The sequence below is a fragment of the Lutra lutra genome, chromosome 16 (genome assembly GCF_902655055.1).
Source record: "Lutra lutra chromosome 16, mLutLut1.2, whole genome shotgun sequence".
Classification (NCBI taxonomy): Eukaryota; Metazoa; Chordata; class Mammalia; order Carnivora; family Mustelidae; genus Lutra; species Lutra lutra.
In genome coordinates, this window is record NC_062293.1 from 40,181,619 (window position 1) to 40,201,817 (window position 20,199).

At 40.8% G+C, this 20,199-nt stretch overlaps 1 protein-coding gene across 1 annotated transcript in view; it reads left to right on the forward strand.

The window, feature by feature from the left end:
* MYO1D (myosin ID) overlaps positions 1-20,199 on the forward strand; it is a 352,967-nt gene that overhangs the window by 155,947 nt on the left and 176,821 nt on the right. Inside the window, exon 16 of the mRNA XM_047708294.1 lies at positions 3,755-3,962. Coding sequence (XP_047564250.1) covers positions 3,755-3,962 — 208 coding nt within the window. The remainder of the gene's footprint in view (positions 1-3,754; positions 3,963-20,199) is intronic.

Consider the following 20,199-nt stretch of genomic DNA (forward strand, 5'->3'; position numbering starts at 1 on the left):
TTATGCAGATGAGGAAACAGGCACCGAAAGTTTGAGTAACTTGCCCCAGGTCACAGAGCCTAGTCAGGCAAGTAGGAGCCCTATTTCAACTCCGGAAGTTGCATCTGGCGCCCACCATCAGTGCATTGCCTCACTATTGAAGGGATGGCTTTCAAATCAAAAGACAAAATGAAATAAAGAAAACTCAGTCTATCCAAGAGAAAAATGGTAAAAAGCAACAGCGAGAAGGCACACCTAATAGAACATATAAAAGGAGTTGAGACATTGGACACATTCATAATCACAATAAATGTGTTAAACTTAGTCTTTACAAGACAGAATTGTAGAAAAGTCAAGCCTTACATAATTGATTGTGTAAGTCAAGATTAGGTCCTCTCTAGAATCATCTAGGAAGGGTGCTGTATGAGGCAGTGGGGTATGCATCTGGGAAAATAGATGGGTGCTGTATGAGGCAGTGGGGTATGCATCTGGGAAAATAGCCTGTTTCTACTACGCAGACTGTGTTTATCTTCTGCTTTACATAAAATGAATTTGTTCAGATTGAGAAATGGCCGTGTTATTTTATAATCACACCAGTTGAACTCATTAACAAAAACTGTGGGACATGGGATAGGATAGACAGTGTGTATTGATCTAATGATTCTGATGCTGGCGAGAGAAAAAGTAACATTTCCCACTGTAAATCTTTGCTTTTAGATTCTGCAGATTTTTCAAAGCTAGGTTTGAACCTTCATTTTTACTTGTCACTTTTCTTTATTTTTATTCCTTTTATCAAAAAAAAGCAAGAAGGATTTTAAGTGCTCTGATAACCTTAAAAGCTGCTCGGGTCTTTCAAGGAGATAATACTAGTTGTCAGGAAGCAGATGAGTTCAGCTTTTTAATTCACAAGTTCAGGATGCTGGTTTGCAGGAGAACTGGGGTCTTGCTATTTGACCATTCGGAACAAAGGAAGAATACCTTGGCTGAGCCGTATGGAGGGGCTCGCTTCTAGCTTCTGCAGTATGCCGAAAATTTCAAACACACCATGACTACCTGTATGATAGCCCAAATGTTGACTCTTACTCTAGTGTTATAATGAATTTGGGGTGATTCTGATTTTGTTTCCTTTTTTCACGTGATACTACCTCTCTCTTCATATTTGAACTCTTGCATTCCGTGTCTGTTTATCTCCCAGTCTGGCAAGTGAGTAGGTTTTTAAATATATAGCAAGGAATAATGGGGGTTGATGGTTGATGAAAGAAGACAGTCAAAGACTAAAATAAGCAGGAACCAGCCTTTGAAGTAGTAGATGAAAAAGCATTCCAGGCGATGGGAACAACATATGCAAAGATTCTAAAGCAAGAAAGAGGCAACCGCACTACAGGACCCTAAAAAAGGCCAATGTGATTGGAGTATAGGGCTGAAGGCAGAGAGCAGTAAAAGATGAAAATGATGTAAGGCTTTCTAGAAAAGTCCTGTGGCAGCTGAACTTGCAAAATGAATTGGGAAGGAACTGGAAGACAATCCAGGAGACTATTGTAGTAAGCTTGATGGTGTCTTAGATTAGGATTGTGGCAGTAAAGATGAGAATTGCTGAATTTTAAATATATTTTAGAGGTAAACCCAATAGGATTTGATGATGAATTAGAGGAAGAGCTGACAGAGAAGAGAAGGAAGCAAATAAAAATTCACAGGATTATGGCTTTAGTAAGTGTGGGCACTGAGCGGGGAAAGTAAAAGAGAAATGTGAGACGCCTTGAAGATTTATGTAGGCATTAGATGTATGCATTTAAACTCAGAACTCAGAGCTGGGCTATGGAAAATTCATGAATTGAAAACTAAGGTGGGTGGAACAGAGGAGATGACATGGGGAGGTTGTACATTGAAGAGGACCTGGTATGAGCCTTGGGGGACTCCCAACATTTGAGGGTCCAGTAATGGAGGAGCAGTGCCAGAAAATGATATTGAGAAGAAATATCCAGAGAGAAGGAAATCAGGGAGATCGTGCTGCCATGGAAGCTCAGAGAAGAGAGATTCATCAAGAAGAAGGGATCAGAAGCTTTTTAGGTATCTCAGCAAGAAATGTGTGAAGCCCAACGAAGACCATTTAAAGACTCCCAGGAGGCACAAAAGTAGACTTGAACAAGTGGAAAGACATCCCTTGTTCTTAGATAGGATGATTCAACATCATAGATAATTCATTAAGTTTAATGAATTTAATGTGGGAACCCACTAAAAATACCAGCAGGATTTGTCTTTCTTGTGATTGTTTTCCCCCTGGAACTATGAAGATTGATTCTAAAATTCATATAGAAAAAAAGCAGGCAGGAATAGCTAGAATAGCCTTTTAAAAAGGAAAGGATGAGGAGAGACCACCAGATATTAAAACATACCTGGGGGCTCAGTCGGTTGGGCAACTGCCTTCAGCTGGGGTCGTGGGATCGAGCCCCACATCGGGCTCCCTGCTCAGTGTGGGAGTCTGCCTCTCCTTCTCCCTCTGCCTCTTCTCCTGCTTATGCTCTCTCTCATTCACTGTCTCTGAAATAAATAAATAAAATATTTTAAAAAAAGAAAAAGACATCTATGATTAAAACCACAAAGGACTGATGCACAGATAGACGGACAGCAATGAAACAGACCAGAATGTGTAGAAATACCATGAAGTACATATGAAAATGTAATATGTGATTGAAATGCCCTATTAAATCACCAGGAGAAAGATGGGACGTTTTAGTAAATAGTGTTGAAACAACTGGGTGGCCCCTTGTCACAAGATAAAATTGGATCCATACCTCACGCTGTATACCAAAATAAACCCCAAGTGGGTAAAAGATTTAAATGTACATGACGAAAACATACGACCGAGAGAACACGTAGGTGAATGACGCTGTAACCTGAATGGGAAGAGGGCCTTTCTTGTATGGATTAAAATTCTGATGTAATATATGAAAAAAATTACTGAATTTGGCTACATGTATTAAACGACTTGGCACTGGGGGGTTTGGAGGGAGTGCTGTGGTTGGCAGTCTTCTCAGATGGTCAAAGTGATCCCACCTCTCAGTACTCAGGCTCTTTGCCATCCCCTTCCCTTGAATGTGGGCTGGCCCTAGTGATATGGTTCCAGCAAAATGGAATTTGGCCAACGTAATAGAATATCCCTTTTGAAAGGAGGCTGTGACCCCGTGACTTCCGTCTTGCTCATTTTCAGTCATGAAGAAGCTGGGTGTGGTGAGCTACCTTTATGAGAGGCCAACAAGGCTGCTTGCACCTAGAAACACAATTGGTTTTTTGTGTATCGATCTTATATGTGGTTTTCTTTTAGTGATAATAGTTTTCATCTAAAGATCTGCTTCATTTCCTTTGAAGTGAGTCATAAATAATGTTAGTTTTCTTCCTTCCCCAACCATACCAGCTAATCTATTTATTGGTCTCCCTGCGCTGGCTGGGAAACCCATAATCGAGGCATCTCTGTCTTCTTTCTGTGCATAAAGAGAATTTGTAAAGGTTACCTATCTATAAATGGTATTTGCTCTAGGTTCTTGGTAAATTAGCCTGTACTAGATTAAGGAAGGGTCCTTCTATCCCAAGTTTAGTAAGTCTTTATCATGAAAGAGTGTTGTATCTTATTAAAGTCTTTTTCTACATCTCTTAGGTTGATGAACAGAATTCAGTATTTTTTTTTCTATGAAGTGTCTTGAATTTATTAGTCTTTCTGTGTCTATTAAGACCAATGGTTTTTCCCCCTTAACTTGTACCCTGTTCATTTTTCACACAGATACAAAATGATCTCTGAATTTACCTGGCCCAACCATGACCTTCCTTCAGACAAAGAGGCTGTCAAGAAGCTGATTGAACATTGTGGTTTTCAGGATGACGTAGCTTATGGGAAAACCAAAATTTTCATTCGAACACCCCGAACACTGTTTACCTTGGAGGAGCTCCGTGCCCAGATGCTCATAAGGATTGTCCTCTTTCTACAAAAGGTAATTTTAGATTTCATAAGTAGGGATCAGGTCTTGCTTTTATGTTCTTAAAATTTTGCTGGATGTTTTTCTTTGACTCAAGAAATGTTCATGATGGTATATTCTTTTTATCTATGCCTCTCTTAGAATGTTTTCTGTTGCCTCCACACATGACAAATTTATTTGGCTGCCTGAGCTCAAAATTATTCTGTCCTCAAAATTCAAGACATTTTATCTTCTGATGTTTAAAGTTAGGGAGATGTCAAAGTTTAAAGTTAGGGAGTAGCCAGCTTTTTGTCTCTTGTCATTAACTGGGTTTTTTTTCCCCCTCAGCCTAACTGGGTGAAGGACTTTTTTTTTTAAATCTGGTAATTGCAAAGTTTTGCTGACATGTTTAAAACCCCCTGCTCAGCCACCATAACCGAGCACCAGCACTTGACTGAGGAGTGAGGCGCTGACTGGAAGCTCATTAGCTCATAGTAGCACTCATCATTATTCTGGGCAGGGCCCCCTTCTCACTTCATTCACTCACTCATGTTTTTCTTTTTATCTGCCATACCCATTTCCATGCCTTCCAGATGAGCCATTTTTATTTAAAAAATTATATATAGGGTGCCTGGGTGGCTTAGTGGGTTAAAGCCTCTGCCTTTGGCTCAGGTCATGATCCCAGGGTTCTGGGATCAAGCCCCGCATCAGGCTCTCTGCTCAGCAGGGAGCCTGCTTCTCCCTCTCTCTGCCTACCTCTCTGCCTACTTGTGATCTCTGTCAGATAAATAAATAAGTAAAATCTTTTAAAAAAAATTATATACGTATCTTTTTAAAAATCTTGTGCCTTTTTAAAAATCTTGTGTGAGAGGTATTGTTTTCTATGGGGTATATACCAGGAGAAAAGCTGCTGGGTCAGATGGTGTAGCTGGCATGATCGGTATAAGTAGTGCCCATTTCCTCCCCAAAAGGACTGTCTGTTTGCACCAACTCGCTCAGGGAGTTACTGTGCCCACGTCCTGACTAGTAGCGTCCAGCCACCACAATTTTGTAAGAGTAGTAGGCATACTAGTATCTCACTGTTGTTTTACTTTGTGTTTCTCTGGTTACCATTGAACCTGAGCATCCCACTAAATGCTTATTTGCTCCTTGGGTCTTCCTGTAAACTGTCCTCTGTCCGTTTTTCCCCTGGAGCTGGTACCATTTTCTTGTTGATTAGCAGACATTTCCTTGAGTATTTTGGACACATGTCCAAATGTGTCCAAATGTCACATTAGACATTTAAAATATGTTCTTTTTTTTTTTTTTTTCCTTTAGAGAGGGAGAGGGTGACAGAGGAAGAGAGAGTCTTAAGCAGATGTGCAGCCTGACACAGGGCTCGATCTCATGACCCTGAGATCACACACAACCTCAGACACCCAACCAGCTGAGCCACCCAGGTGCCCTGAAGAGAAACCTTAATTTTGACATTATCAAATTCTTCAATTCTTCATCTTACATTTTGTTGAAGAGGGCTTTCCTTCTCTCCAGGTCACAAAGATGGTAGCCTCTGTTTCCTCCTCTGAACTGTATACTTTTATCTTGCACATTTAGGTCTTGAATCCATCTAGAACCTACTTATATATATGGTTTTACGTAAGAATCCCGTTTCATTTTATTCTGTATGGTGAACCATTTTCTCGGGACCATCTGCTAAACAGTGTGTCCTTTTCCCATTGATCTGTGGTGCCACTTTTATCATGTATTATCGGGTGTATATATTCTGTCTCTGAACGTTTATTTATACAGTTACCCATTTTTACATCAATGCCACAAAGTTTCTGTTGCAGTGTGTCTTAGGGTATGGTAGGGTCAGTCGTCTTCTCACTCTTCTTTATGCGGATGGATTAACCTACACCTAGACCTTTATTTTGCAATATAAATGTTAATGTGTGTTTATTGGGTTCATTTAAATTCAACAACAATTTTTATTAGGATGGCATTGAATTTATACATTAATTTGAAAGAATTAACATTTTTACAATATTATATCATCTTAAAAGTACAGAATAGGCTTATTTAAGTCACTTCTTTGAACTTAGATTTAGAGAGGCCATATAAATCCATGGTTAATTCCTAGATGTCTTATTGTTTTTGTTACTGCTGTGGATTTTTTATTCTACATGCCAGTGTTGGTACAGAAAAATAGTATGGGCTTATGTTGGTTTGTCTGTATCCAGAAGGCAACCTTTGTTCATTCTGTTAGTTTTTCTGGGGAAATGGCTCTATCATGTGCAAATAATGAAGGTTTTTCTCTTCCCTTCCCATGGCCAACATGTTTCTAAGTTTTGCTCTCTATTTGTTTTGCCTAGAACTCAGAAAATCTTTCAGAGTAGAATACTAAATTCTGTTTCTTCTTGAAACAGTTTCCTTTTGCTAACTGGCTTTTTTTGTATTGCTTTTACTCCGTTGTATTTTGTGCAGGGTGGGTGTTTTCTGTCTGCCATGGTCAGTCTTTTTTTTTTTTTTAAGATTTTATTTATTTATTTGACAGAGAGAGAGATCACAAGTAGGCAGAGAGGTGGGCAGAGGGAGAGGGGGAAGCAGGCTCCCTGATGAGCAAAGAGCCCGATTCGGGGCTCAATCCCAGGACCCTGAGATCATGACCTGAGCTGAAGGCAGAGGCTTAACCCACTGACCTACCCAGGTGCCCCTGGTCAGTCATTTTCATTTATCTGTTCTGTATATTCAGACTTAAGTACTTGCCAGTGGTGTTTCGTTGTTGTTATTCTTTTTGGCAGATCTGACGCTCTTCTTTTCTTCTTTATACCTATTCAGGAAATTGACTCAGGCTCAGGGTTTTGCCCTGAAGGAGAGTGAGGTCCATCCCTCTCCATTTCTTTGAGACAGTCCTGGTTTATGACTGTTGTCTTGTTTTCCCCTTTCTCTCTCAAAAGTGTCACTTTTGCTATGGATAATGATGCATGATACATTGTGTCGTCACCCTACCGTGAACCCACTTTCTGTCTGCTTGGCGGCTGGTGGAATCCTGTTCTTCACTCTCCAGTGGCAGTCTGCCCACTTCCTCCACAGTTGGCAGTGTCCCACAGACGTGAATCTGCTCCAGCCTGGCTAGTCCAAGATGGTGCCCCCAGCCCCATGAGCCAGCTCTTGCACAGTAGGGATGCATACCTACTATGGTTCTCCCTCTCTGCAGCGCCTCTGCTTCTCTTCTGGGGAGAAATTACCATTTCTACGTAGAGAGGGGAGGTTCTAAAAGAGGAAGGATGACTACTTCAAAAGATACCACCCATGCCATGGGGGGAGAGCTTCCAGCACACCCTGTGATACAGATCTTGCATTTCGGAACCAGAAAGCAGTGGAGCAGGAAACAAGGATCTTTCTCAGAATTTTCAGGCCAACCATTCTAGGGTATGATAATAGGTGATCTACTAATTGGTTTTCAAACCAACTCCACAGCCGATAAAAATTATTGGAAGTTTCTGGGGCGCCTGAGTGGTTCAGTGGGTTAAAGCCTCTGCCTTCGGCTCAGGTCATGATCTCAGGGTCCTGGGATCAAGCCCCGCATCAGGCTCTCTGCTCGGCAGGGAGCCTGCTTCCCCCTCTCCCTCTGCCTGCCTCTCTGCCTATTTGTGATCTGTCTCTGTCAAAGAAATAAATAAAATCTTAAAAAAAAAAATCTATGCTACTATCATATTTCCTGAATTCTTCCTCTTTAAAAAAAAATTATTGAAAGTTTCTCTCAGCTTCTGGGAATAGGTCATCAGTCACCTAAGTTTTCATGTGCTGTGTGTTTTTATTTTTTTCTGTAACCTTACAGGAATGGAATAGGAAGTTAGGAAAGGCAGCATCAGGAGATGCTATTTTTTTTTTTTAAGATTTTATTTATTTCCTTGACAGAGAGAGGGAGAGCACAAGCAGCCAGAATGGCAGGCAGAGAGACAGGGAGAAGGAGGCTCCCTGCTGAGCAGAAAGCCCCATGTGGGGCTCGATCCCAGGACCCCGGGATCATGACCTGAGCCGAAGGCAGACACTGAACCGACTGAGCCACCCAGGCATCCCAAGAGATACAGTATTAAACCAGAATTTCCAACAACTGACTTTTATATTCCCTTTTTAAATAAAAAAATAGCTTAATTTTTTTTCTGATTATCCATTAAGGCATACTTATTGCAAAAACAAGTTCAAGCCATACCAAAAAATGTAAGAGAAACAATGGAGAATCACCTAAAATCCCACCATCCAGAGGTAACAAATCATTAGTGTTGTGGTGGTCATCCTTTCTAATATCTTTCTGTGCTTATAGACAAGCATATGTACTATAATATAAATGACATCATAGTTCACATGGTGATTTTTTTATGAGCACCTTTCTCTTTTTTTTTCTAATATTTTGGTATTCTTTTTCCCACATTTACCTTCTCTGCCCACAACTCCTCCCACCACCTATGTCAAAGGGTCCCCAAGACCACTTCCAGTTGTGGTGATTCACTAAAAGGATTCACAGGGCTCAGCCTATAGTTGTGCTCATGAATTAAATTTATTACAGCAAAAGGATGCAAAGCAAAAATTAGCAAAGGGAAAAGGCACAATAGGTAAAATCCAGAGGAAACCGTGAGCAAGCTTCCAAGAGTTTTCTCCCAGTGGAGTTGCACAGGACATGCTTAATTCCTGCAGAAATGAGCTGTGACAACACATGCTAAGTGTTGTCTACCGGGGAGCCCATCACAGACTTGGTGCTTGAAGTTTTTACTGGGGACTGATTACGTTTGCACCCTCTGCCCCACATGTACTGAAATCCCATACTCGAAGAAGGGCAGCAGGTATTATAAACCCCACTGTTTGCACAAGTGGTGTAACCACATTGAGTCACTCTTACCATTTAGAGAAAGTTTTGTATCAGCATGTGAAACTGTTTCCCAGTCAAGTTCGAAGACACTGGCCAAGGGCCAACTTTGGACGACATGGACTTTTCTAGGGATACAGTCTCACGCCTGCTGTGTTAACTCCTTTCCAGATGCTCCCACAGTCTTCCCATAACTTTAATAGACTTCCTTGTACACGTAGGAATCTTTCGTCCTATGCACTGAAGACTTCTGTGCTAATGCCTTCGTTCTGTGCACTGGATGCCCATGAGCAAGATTATTGTTTGAAGGGCGTAATCATAGATATTAACCATTCACATTGTGTAGCCCACAATGTAAGTGAACTTATTTTCCCTGATTTTTTTTTTAACTGCAGTGACTTTTGCCAGGCTTTTGAATTTTTTTCATTCCTATCAGTAAGAAATGGTGTCTCATTCTACTTCAATTTTGTGTTCTCATGACTCTTCATGAGGGTGTGTTTCTTGGCCTTTTCAGATCGCTTTGCCTGTTATTTACTTATTCGTATCCTTGGCCCAATTTTCTATTGGGTTGTTTACCTTTTGCTTTTAAATTTGTGGGAGCGATTATCTTTAGGTATTGTAGCTATTTTCCTAAGCTATCATTTGTCATTATGGTGTACTCTTCAAGATGAAATTTTCCACTTAATATGTCTTATCTTTTTTTTTCGTTGTGTCTTTGAGTTTCTTCAGAGAAGTTTTAGATCTGAGATTTAGCTTTTATATGTGGTATTATATAAGGGTCCAGCTCTGTTTTGTTCCAAGTTAAAACCCAGCTATTCTAATTCAGTTTATTTAAAAATTCCTCTTTTTTCCTCTAAATTAAAATTCCGCTTTTGTCTAATAATAAATTCCCATATATACTTGTCTATTTTCAGGACTCACTCTTTTATTCCATTGACAGTTTCTATGCCAATGTCCTACTGTGTGATACTGTGTGGCTTTAACATGTGAGAACCTAACTTTCCATGTATTCTCATGCCTTTTCTGCACCGTCGTGGAGATTTAATGGCAAGTTGGAAGTGGCAGAGTCAATGACATTAACTAAAACCAGAACCTCCAAAATTGTCCTTAAGGGAACAAACTGCAAAACCACAGAGATTGCAGAAAAGATACAAATTGCTTTGCTTTCTGATTCATAAAAAATGCGTAGGTCCACAATACAACTGTCTAAACCACCGGGTGTGCAGTATCAAGAATTACAGGTAATCTGTTTAGTGAGTCTTATTTATCTTCATATATTTGGTCATATGCTTGACATTTTAGGAGATTTGTGAAGTGCTATAAATATCTCTTCTTTATTTTTTTTTAAATTTTTATTTATTTGACAGAGAGAGATCACAAGTAGGTAGAGAGGCAGGCAGAGAGAGAGAGAGAGAGGAAAGCAGGCTCCTTGCTGAGCAGAGAGCCTGATGCGGGGCTCAATCCCAGGACCCTGGGATCATGACCTGAGCCAAAGGCAGAGGCTCTAACCCACTGAGCCAACCAGGCGCCCCTACAAATATCTTTTCTTTAAAGAAATGACCATCTTAGGGACCCCTGGGTGGCTCAGTCCATTGAATGTCCAACGCTTGGTTTCAGCTCAGGTCGTGATCTCAGGGTTATGGGATCACACCTGACGTCGGGCTCCATGCTCAATGCAGAGTCTGCTTGAGATTCTCTCTACCTCTACCCTGTGCTTGTTCTCGCTCTCTTTCTAAAATGAATAGATGTATCTTTTCCCCAAAAAAAGAAGAGAGAAAAAAAGAAAGAGCAAGCCATCTTAAAGAACCATCTAGAGATCAAAGACTTTTATTGGTTTCATAGTACATAAGTGGTAGCAATACAAGTTCATGTAGGAAAATGAAAAACATGAATTTATATTTTTAAAGTAAAATTTTATATTAAATATAAATTAATCATGTCATCTAGTTATGTAATACTTTTTTGTTTCATCTTCACATGTGTAACCACGTATTTGCGTATTTATAAGAGCTAGCCTGGTCCTTAATGTGATTTACTAGAGCTTCTTCAGTCATTTATCTGCTATTACCGGATGTTCAGGTTTTTCCCAATTTCCACTATCTAGGTCCCACTGCAGTGCACAGCTATGCTTACCTAGAGGGGTGCCTGGCCCAGAATTCAATGCGTATTAGCTATTGTTGTTCCTGCTTGTGCTGTTTTTACTACTAGCAAGCACTTTTCATCATCCTTGATTATTTTCTTAGGATAAATTCTCAGACAGACATTTTTGGTTTAACAATACACACTTTTCAGATTTTCTGTACCCATCACCAGACAGCTTCTGGAATGATTGGACCGATTTATGCTCCCACCCACTGGGGCGTAAAAGAGCCAGCCTCCCTGAAACCCTGGATATTTTTATCCTTCTAAACACCCTCTCTGAATGACCTAAAACCTGAATGTTTTGCCTGAATATTGAAAAGAGCATTTTGTACAAAACCCCAGCTGTTGTGAACACATCTTTGCGTCACTGAAAGAAATGAATCAGGCTAGCCGGTGGGATTTTTTTAAAGGTCATACTTCTGTTCCTTCAGTAATACATAAGTGCTTCACTTAACCTCAACATAAATGTCTGTGCGTGTGTTCCTTACATCATACTCGAATGAGAAATCCAATAAGATGGTGTTTCCAGGCAGCACTGAAGAACTATTTAAAGTTTTCAGAATTACAGGTGCCGAGAGATCCATTGTCAGCCCGGCCACAAGCATGTGGGGCTGAGGGGGGATGTGTATATTAAGTGTGTTGTGAGGCTGATCTGTCCAAGTTGACATTGTTGTTGTAGCTTTTTTCCTTCTTCAACTTGGACTTTCCTTTTATCATTTTACCTTCTTTTGTTGTGTTCTTTTATTATTTTACCTTTTATCGTTTACCTTCTATATGTTGTGTTCATTAATTCTCGAAAAATAAGACGCTCATTTGTTGCCTCGTTGGGGAAACCCTGAAGGAAGACTGTAGTTTCTTATAAAATTTTTAATGAAAATACCACACCAAATGCATTACAAAGAGTCACGATCCTCTAATATTATGTACACATTTTGTTTAAAATATGTCACTGTCTTGGGAGAGAAGTGGGGTATGGGTCATCCCAAGAAACTCTCCCTTTTTGTTTTCGATGCGTTTATAGTTTTAAACTTATGTTTTCATTTTAGGGAATCACAGGGCAAGATCAAAATTGTCATATAAGGTGACATGAAAGATGGGTTCTCAAAGGGAGATAGAAAATATCCAGGACATTTATCTTTCGTGTGGCCATTAACAAATTCGGGATAGGTTAATGGATTTAAGGTTGGCTTTCTTGACTCATCTATAAGACAGATAGGTGCCGCTGTGAACTATGTCTTCATCTGGGGGAATTAGCCCCTTCTTAAATGGTGTCTCTAATTGATTGTGGATGGATATGTTAATTAGTCACCATATCACATCCCGGGACCATTTCAGATTGCGCAGCTTTGATCCTAGCTCCAGGGAATGGAATGACGCGTGCTGGTGTGCCTTGGTGTGGTGAAGAGGTCGAGGCCCTTCTTATGTCCCATCCTGAAGGCTGCTACACCCAGACATTCTTTTTTCTAAAGTAGTATCTTGAGGCTTTAATCATTTTCCTCCAAGCGGTTTGTGGGGACCCTGGGATTGCATTTACAACTCATGAATGTGACAGCTGCCAGCCCTTTGGAAAAGCAAATCATGCTAGCCGCTGACCTGCTTCACACCACGTGCCCTGAGTTTTTCCAGTTTGTATTTCATCTTGAACATGGCTGGGAGGCCTGTAGCCCCTGGTGCTGGGAACTGGGCGGGGGTGGGGGGGGTCCACAGTCAAGGCTGAATCTAAAGTCAGTTGGCGGTCTTCTGTTACAGTTATGGGAACCTACACACATGTTTAGGGAGGGAATAATAGAAACCTCACACTCTAAGTATTCAGATCCATTGGCCTTCTAGGGTCCACAGGCTCCCAGAATTTTATTTTTGCTTGTCTGATAGCTTCCTTTAAAAAAAAAAAAAAGTGAGGGGCTTTATTTATTTATTTATCTGACAGAAAGAGAGAGAGCACAAGCAGGGGAGAGGCTTAGAGAGAGGGAGAAGCAGGCTCCCCTCTGAGCAGGGAACCCGACACGAGGCCCGATCCCAGGACCCCGAGATCATGACCTGAGCCGAAGTCAGGCGCTCAACTGACCGAGGCTCTTAGGCACCCCCGCTTGTCTATTGTTTAGAAGATGGTAGTGGTTTGATTATTAGGCCATAGCAAAACTGGCACAATCTCATAAGTGGGGTACGAGGGAATGAAGGAGTGAGTGGACAAGAAAGGGTGCAAAATAGGTGAGTGTGGAAAGAGGTTGTGATAAAGCAGAGGAAGGAGGAAAAGACCCTCCAGCTAGTGAGATAAAATATTTAGTGTGGGCTAAACTCATGTGTGATCGTTGTGTCCAGTTTTATGTGGAGTTCAGAATTTTTTTTAAAAATTCACTATCATAAATATTTGGCATTCTGCTGACAAACCGATATTGTGAGAATATTATACAAAAATAAGGCTCCCTGTTTGTATCAGTGCATCAGCAGTATTTAAGCAGCAGGTATAATGTTTGGTAAAGGACATACAAAAGCATGGAAGATCCAGTGCCCTTTTGAGATGGCACATGGGACAGCTTCTTCTTGTTTTTGTGCCAGGATTAGCTGTACTTCCAGGCCACCACCCTCAAACTGGCAGTCATGTTGTGCGGAGGGGACCACACTCTGCAAAGCCTGCCTTGTGATCTCCTGGAGCAGTGATACTGGACATCCTCGAAATGTTCCTGAATTTGCTGGGAATGCTTGCACTGCGTTTCTGTCCATGCTTGCTGTGAGGCAGATGCATTTGAGCACGTTAAGGAGGTATCCATCCATTCCTGTTGTGTTAAGAAGAGTGCTTTCAAAATCAAGAGTAGATTAAAAAAAAAAAAAAGGTGTCAAACTAAATGGAATTACTTCTTCGTGGGAATCAAGACGCTTCTGTAATTTTTTTTCTCTTTTGAGTTATCAATTCTGAGAATAGTACTGATCAATTAAGTGCCAGTATAATGTTTGCCTCAGCAAGATAACCTTCTTGTTCCATATTCTGGAACAATCTAATCCCATGGGAGTTCATCTGTTCAGGTTGAATTTCCCTGTGAAGACATCTAAGAGGGGCTATTTGTTGGGTCATAACTTTTCAACAACTTTCTCTTGTTCCTCATAAGAGTTGATGAGTTCTTATTTTGTATCTTCCATGGAATGAGTTTGGGTGATTTGCAGTTTCCTAGAAAATCGTACAGGTTCTCAAATTTAATTGAATAGAACTGAACAAAGTAATCTCTTACGTTTCTTTTCATTTCCCCTGTGTCTTTAGTCATTCCTCTCTTATCATTTCTTATTTTGTGAATTCGATTTGTGCTCACTCTTTTTTCTTGATCAGCTTTAGTTAATGATGCATTTTGGTGCTTTTTTCCCTCAGTGAACCAGCTCTCTGATTTATTCATTCCACCATTTTCTTCTAATTTATCAATTTTGTCTTTTAATATTTATCAGTTCCTTCTTTTGGAACGGAAAGAGCAAAAACAAGCAGGAGATTATCTTTTCTCCAACTTCTGATATTGGGTGCTTCATGAATTTTTTTTCTTTCACATTTATTAATAATGGATATGAAATTTTTTAGAACTCTTTTTGCTGATATATTATCATTTATAAGACCTGATATATTATCACTTATAATAAGACCTAATATACTATCACTTAATTATTTTTATAAGACCTGATATATTATCACTTAATTATTTTTATGTTCAAATTTACTCTTTCCCGAAAAGTTGTTTAAAAAATATTTTTTCCAATTTAAACATGTTTATTGTTTTTTTTTTTTAAGTTGATCTGTAATTGACACACAATATTACATTAGTTTCAGGAGAACAGGATAGTGATTCCACAAGTCTATACCCTGCCTTCACACAGCGTAGCTACCATCTCTCACCATACAACTCTAGTACAATATCATGGACTATATCCCCTGTGATGCACCTTTTCTTCCTGTGACTTACTCATTCCATAGCTGTACCCCCCACTCCCATTCACCCATTCTGCCCATCTTGCCACCCTCTCCCCTCTGGCAACCATCAGATTTATGGGTCTGTTTCTTGTTTTTGTTGGTTTTTATTTTTAGATTCCACATATAAGTGAAATCATATGCTATTTGTCTTTCTCTGACTTATGTCACTTAGCATAATATCCTCTAGATCCATCCATATTAGCGCAAACAGCAAGAGCCCATCTTTTGTGTGTGTGTGTGTGTGTGTGTATGTGTGTATACACACCACATCTTCTTTATCCATTCATGTATCAGTGGGCACTTGGGCTGCTTCCATGTCTTGACTATTGTAAATACTGCAATAAACATAGGTGTGCATATATCTTTTCAAATTAGTATTCTCCTTTCCTTTCGGTTAATACCCAGTAGAGGAATTATTGGATTGTATGGTACTTTTATTTTTAATTTTTTGAGGGACCTCCATACTGTTTTCCAGAGTGGCCGCACCAGTTTGCATTCCCAGCAGCAGTGCGTGAGGGTTCCCCTTTCTCCACATCCTCTCCAGCACCTGTTGTTTCTTGTCTTTCTGATTCTGGCCATTCTGACAGGGATAAAGTGATACCTCATTGTGGTTTTGACTTGCCCTTCCCAGCAATGAGTGATGGTGAGCGTCTTTTCGTCTATCTGTTGACTATTCAAAAATATTTAAAAAATCGTTCCCAGACGATCCATGTTTTGTGTACGCTCGGTTTTGCTTTCTAGTCTTTTAGTAGTTTTTAGTTTTACTGCATTCTGATCATGGAATGTTAAGCTTATTAACTCCAGTTTCTGGAATTGAGGAGCCTAGTGTACAGTCACTGAGTATAACTTGAAAAAAGGTGAATCTTCTCTGTCTTTTTGGACATTTTTATCATGAAGCATTTCAAATGCTCGCAGAAGTAGAAGGAAGAGCTTGAGGACTTCCATGTTCCCTTCTCACGGCGTTAGCAGCTGTCCTGCAGTTCAACAGTTTCACCTCATGCTTTGACATGTAGGGGTTTAGTTTGGTGTTTTAAAAGGAGATCCCAGCCATCTGATCATTTCGCCCTTACATACCGTTCTAATCTGTACAGAGGACGTCTGCGTGCCACTCTCATACCCCTTAAAATTAACCAGAATTCCTCAACATCGCCTAATAAGTAGTTTGTGTTTCTTTTTCCCAGTTGTCTTAGAACTGTCTTCCCACAGATGGTTAGGGATTGGAGCCCCAAAAAAGAGGCACCGTGGAGAATGGGACACACTAGTCTTTAGCATATTAATTAGGATTTTCCGTGATATTTCATCCTTTTTTTTTTTAAAAAAGATTTTATTTATTTTTTTATTGGACAGAGAGAGAGATCACAACTAGGCAGAGAGGCAGGCAGAGAGAGAGGGAGAAGCAGTCTCCCCGCTGAGCAGAGAGCCCCATGTGGGGCACGATCCCAGGACCCTGAGATTACGACCTGAGCCGAAGGCAGAGGCTTAACCCACTGAGCCACCCAGGCACCCCGTGATATTTCATCCGTAAAAATGGTATGTTCTAAAGGCGACTCATGTATCATGTGTCATAAGGATTGCCCTGGTTGGTTTGTCCTAACCAACTGTAACATTGTATGTTCTTGTGCTTACGTGCCAGATTTGCACTGTATGGTTTTAGGGGTGGGTTATATTATGGTATGTTATAATATTACATATTATGGTTGGATTGTGTAGATGGATCTTGTGAGGGATCAAAAGTAGCCCATTAAAGCATATTGTGAAAACAGTAAATTCTAAAACAGAGAAGAATATCGTAGTCTTAGAGGTTAGCACAGACCTGAGGATAGTAATTGTGTAAACCAGCCAAAAGAAAAAGTGTGAATAGAATCATTATCTGAAAATTAGATCCTGTTGTTTAGTTTTTCATTTGCCCCTATTCCCTGATGTGTCGTGTATTTCAAATCATTGTCACGTAGTGGTATGAAGCCATGGGGGCTTTCACATTATTTTCAAGCAAAGCTCACTGACTTCTTGGCAAAAACAGTCAGGTGTTTTCTTTCTCAGATTCAAAGCAAAATAATTACCTCTCATATAAAATTGATTAATTTTGCCCTTAAAGGTTTTTTGGGGTGTGGGGGGCCACCAGTTAGAGGGAGAGGCAGATAGGGAGAGAAGCAGGCTCCCCCTTGAGCAGGGAGCCCGACATGGGGCTCGATCCTCAGACCCCAGGATCATGACCTGAGCCGAAGGCAGATGCTTAACAAACTGAGCCACCCAGGTGCCCCTTGCCCTTAAAGTTAAAAAATAAAAATAAAAAATGCAGTAGCTAATCTTTGGTGAGTGTTTGGGATACTTCTACATATATTAAGTGGATCTTTATAAAAATCCTATGAGTGTCTAGTATTATTTTCAATTAATAGGAAAGGGAACTCAAGCCACTGAGTGCCTGAGTAAGTCCCTGGCGGTCACAGACATGGTGAACGCCAGAGCTGGGACCTGCCCCCTGTAGGCCAGTCTTTTGCACGTGCTCTTAACCACTGTTCTCTTTCACCCCTGTGGCATTGTTCAGAATGTCCTCCTTGTAGGAAAAACAGGTGTGACTCATGCTGCCGAAGAACAGCGTACAAAACCAGCCACAAAAGTGGTGGTGGTGGGACGCCTGGGTGGCTCAGTTGGTTAAGCAGCTGCCTTCGGCTCAGGTCATGATCCCAGCATCCTGGGATCGAGTCCCACATCGGGCTCCTTGCTTGGCGGGGAGCCTGCTTCTCCCTCTGCCTCTGCCTGCCATTCTGTCTGCCTGTGCTCGCTCGCTCTCCTCTCTCTCTGACAAATAAAATCTTTAAAAAAAAAAAAAAAAAGTGGTGGTGGCATCATGGTGAAAGAGGAAGAAGAATATGATTTGGCAAGATTCCTTTTTTAAAGGACATCAGTAGGGGCGCCTGGGTGGCTCAGTGGGTTAAGCCACTGCCTTCGGCTCAGGTCATGATCCCAGGTCCTGGGTTCAAGCCCCGCATCGGGCTTTCTGCTCGGCAGGGAGCCTGCTTCCTCCTCTCTCTCTGCCTGCCTCTCTGCCTACTTGTGATTTCTCTCTGTCAAATAAATAAATAAAATCTTTAAAAAAATAAATAAATAAAAAAATAAAGGACATCAGTAGACATGTAGAGATATCTGAGTCATTTACTATTAAGTATGTGAACTGAGATACATTTTGACTACAATTAGAAGGAAACATTTATGTTGAAAGTATGAATCAGCTTTGACATACATATGTACATTAATGAAAGTAATCAGTGACTCAGTTTTACTGAGAATAGAGGCTCCAGGAGAAGAGATTTTTATTTGTTTTGGTAAAGGTGACTTGTGAGCTGTGAGCAGGTTGGGAAAGATGTGTTAGGATGACTCTAGATGAAGTATAAGCTTGATCACAGGAGGGAGGGGGGCTGTTGTGGCCCCCAGGACAGTCTATTCATTGCTTCATTCATGGGGAATATCTATGGTCAAAAATATGGTGCTTGAGCTTAACTAAGTGTTGAAAGGAATAAAGAAAAAAAAATGTGCCTTTGATCACGTGGTGGCCATTGACTATATGTCTGTTCAGTATGCTGTGAGAAGCAAATAGCATGTGTCCTTCCCAGCACTGTGAGATGCAGCCATGCGGGAGAAGGGTGCTCGTATGCATTTTTATATAAGTAATGCATCGAGTTTGTTCATTCATTACTGAATAGGGACATAAAAATGAACCGTGCTCCACCCAGAAGGAGCCGACAGCCTCGTTAGGAGGGAGATGTGTTAGCCCTCCAGCCAGTGGGATGGGGTAATTGGGACACTCTGGCATATGGAATCACTGCCAGGTGGGCTCTGAGCATAGACCCTGAGCTTCCTGAGCTGAGGACAGAAAGCTTTCTGGGAGAAGAAGTAGTACCAAAAAGTTTGGGAACCACTCTGCTAGATTCACATTTACGGGAAGAACAGATCTTAATCTATATTTCATAAACCATTTTTACAGGTTGAGTTCATTGAAACAGGACCTGTGAAATCATAGTGGGCTGATTGTCACTTATGGGGTAAAATTGCAACAAATAGAAGTAACAGAGTTTTCGGGGCACCTGAGTGGCTCAATTGTTAGGCATCAGCCTCCAGCTCAGGTCATGATCCCAGGGTCCTGGAATCGAGCACCACATCGGGCTCCCTGCTCATCGGAGAGCCTGCTTCTCCCTCTGCTCCTCTGCTTGTGTTCCCTCTCTCTCACTGTGTCTCTCTCTGTCAAATAATAAAATCTTTAAAAAGAAAAAAAAAACTTAAAAGAAAGAAGTAACAAAGTTTCCTACAAAAATAATTCAAACAAATGTTGTTTTCCCGAATCAACACAGACTAACCCTAGTCCTTGGAATTACTGAAATAGCTCTTTCAATGTTGCGGGGAAGTTCCTCGCCCTTCGCAGGAAACAGCCGTATGGATAATTAGGAGCAATCGTACCTGGCTGCAGTACAACCTGCAGTGACAGGATTAAATGTAGATTTAGCTTGAGTTTTATAACAAGCATATAAATATTTACTAACGTTTCTCTTGTTTACCTAACAGGATGTAGAGAGCCAGCTCAGGGCTTGTCTTCTCAAAACACCTGGGTCAACAAGCTCCCATTCTGTCATGGATCCTCATTAATAACCTCTGTTTGAGGCCGACAGCCCCCGATTTGATTATCCCTTTCCTGTCACGGCCCGAAATACTCTTTCACCACACTGTGCCGCACAAAGTCTCCTGCAACGTGATTTTTTTTCACTCAGCATGTTTCTCAAATTTCCCTGGGTCCGTAATTGTAGCCCTAGTTTATTTACTTTTACTTCTTTATGCCATTTCGTTATGGAAGAGCCATTAATTTTCCTGATAATACTTAGTTTTTCCATTTTTTTGGTCCTTCCAACTAATGCTACAATGAAGATTTTTCAATGTTTCCTTTCTAGAAGGGACTAAGTCTTTGTGGGATAGCTTCTCTCAAATTTTGAGGATCCCCTCCCCAAAAAGCTCACCTTAGAAAATTCTAGAAAATTCAAGAATACACCATGTTACATTCCATTTGCCGGTGGTGATATCATCACATGCAACAGAGCCTCTGGAAAACTCCGCTGTAGCTTTGTGAGAGCATAAGAATTAACAAAGGTAAATAAAGTGCTGGTTTTATTGTGAAACCAGTTTTTCTCTTGAGACTCCCTTGAAAGGGTCTTGGCAATGCTCAAAGTTCCCCACTCCATGTCCTAAGAACTGCTTCTCTAGAGAACATACCCCACACTGCAAATGCTAGGTTTTAGAGTCTGCACGTTTTCAAAGTTTACTAAAGATTGTCCAATTGCTTTCCAAAGTAACTG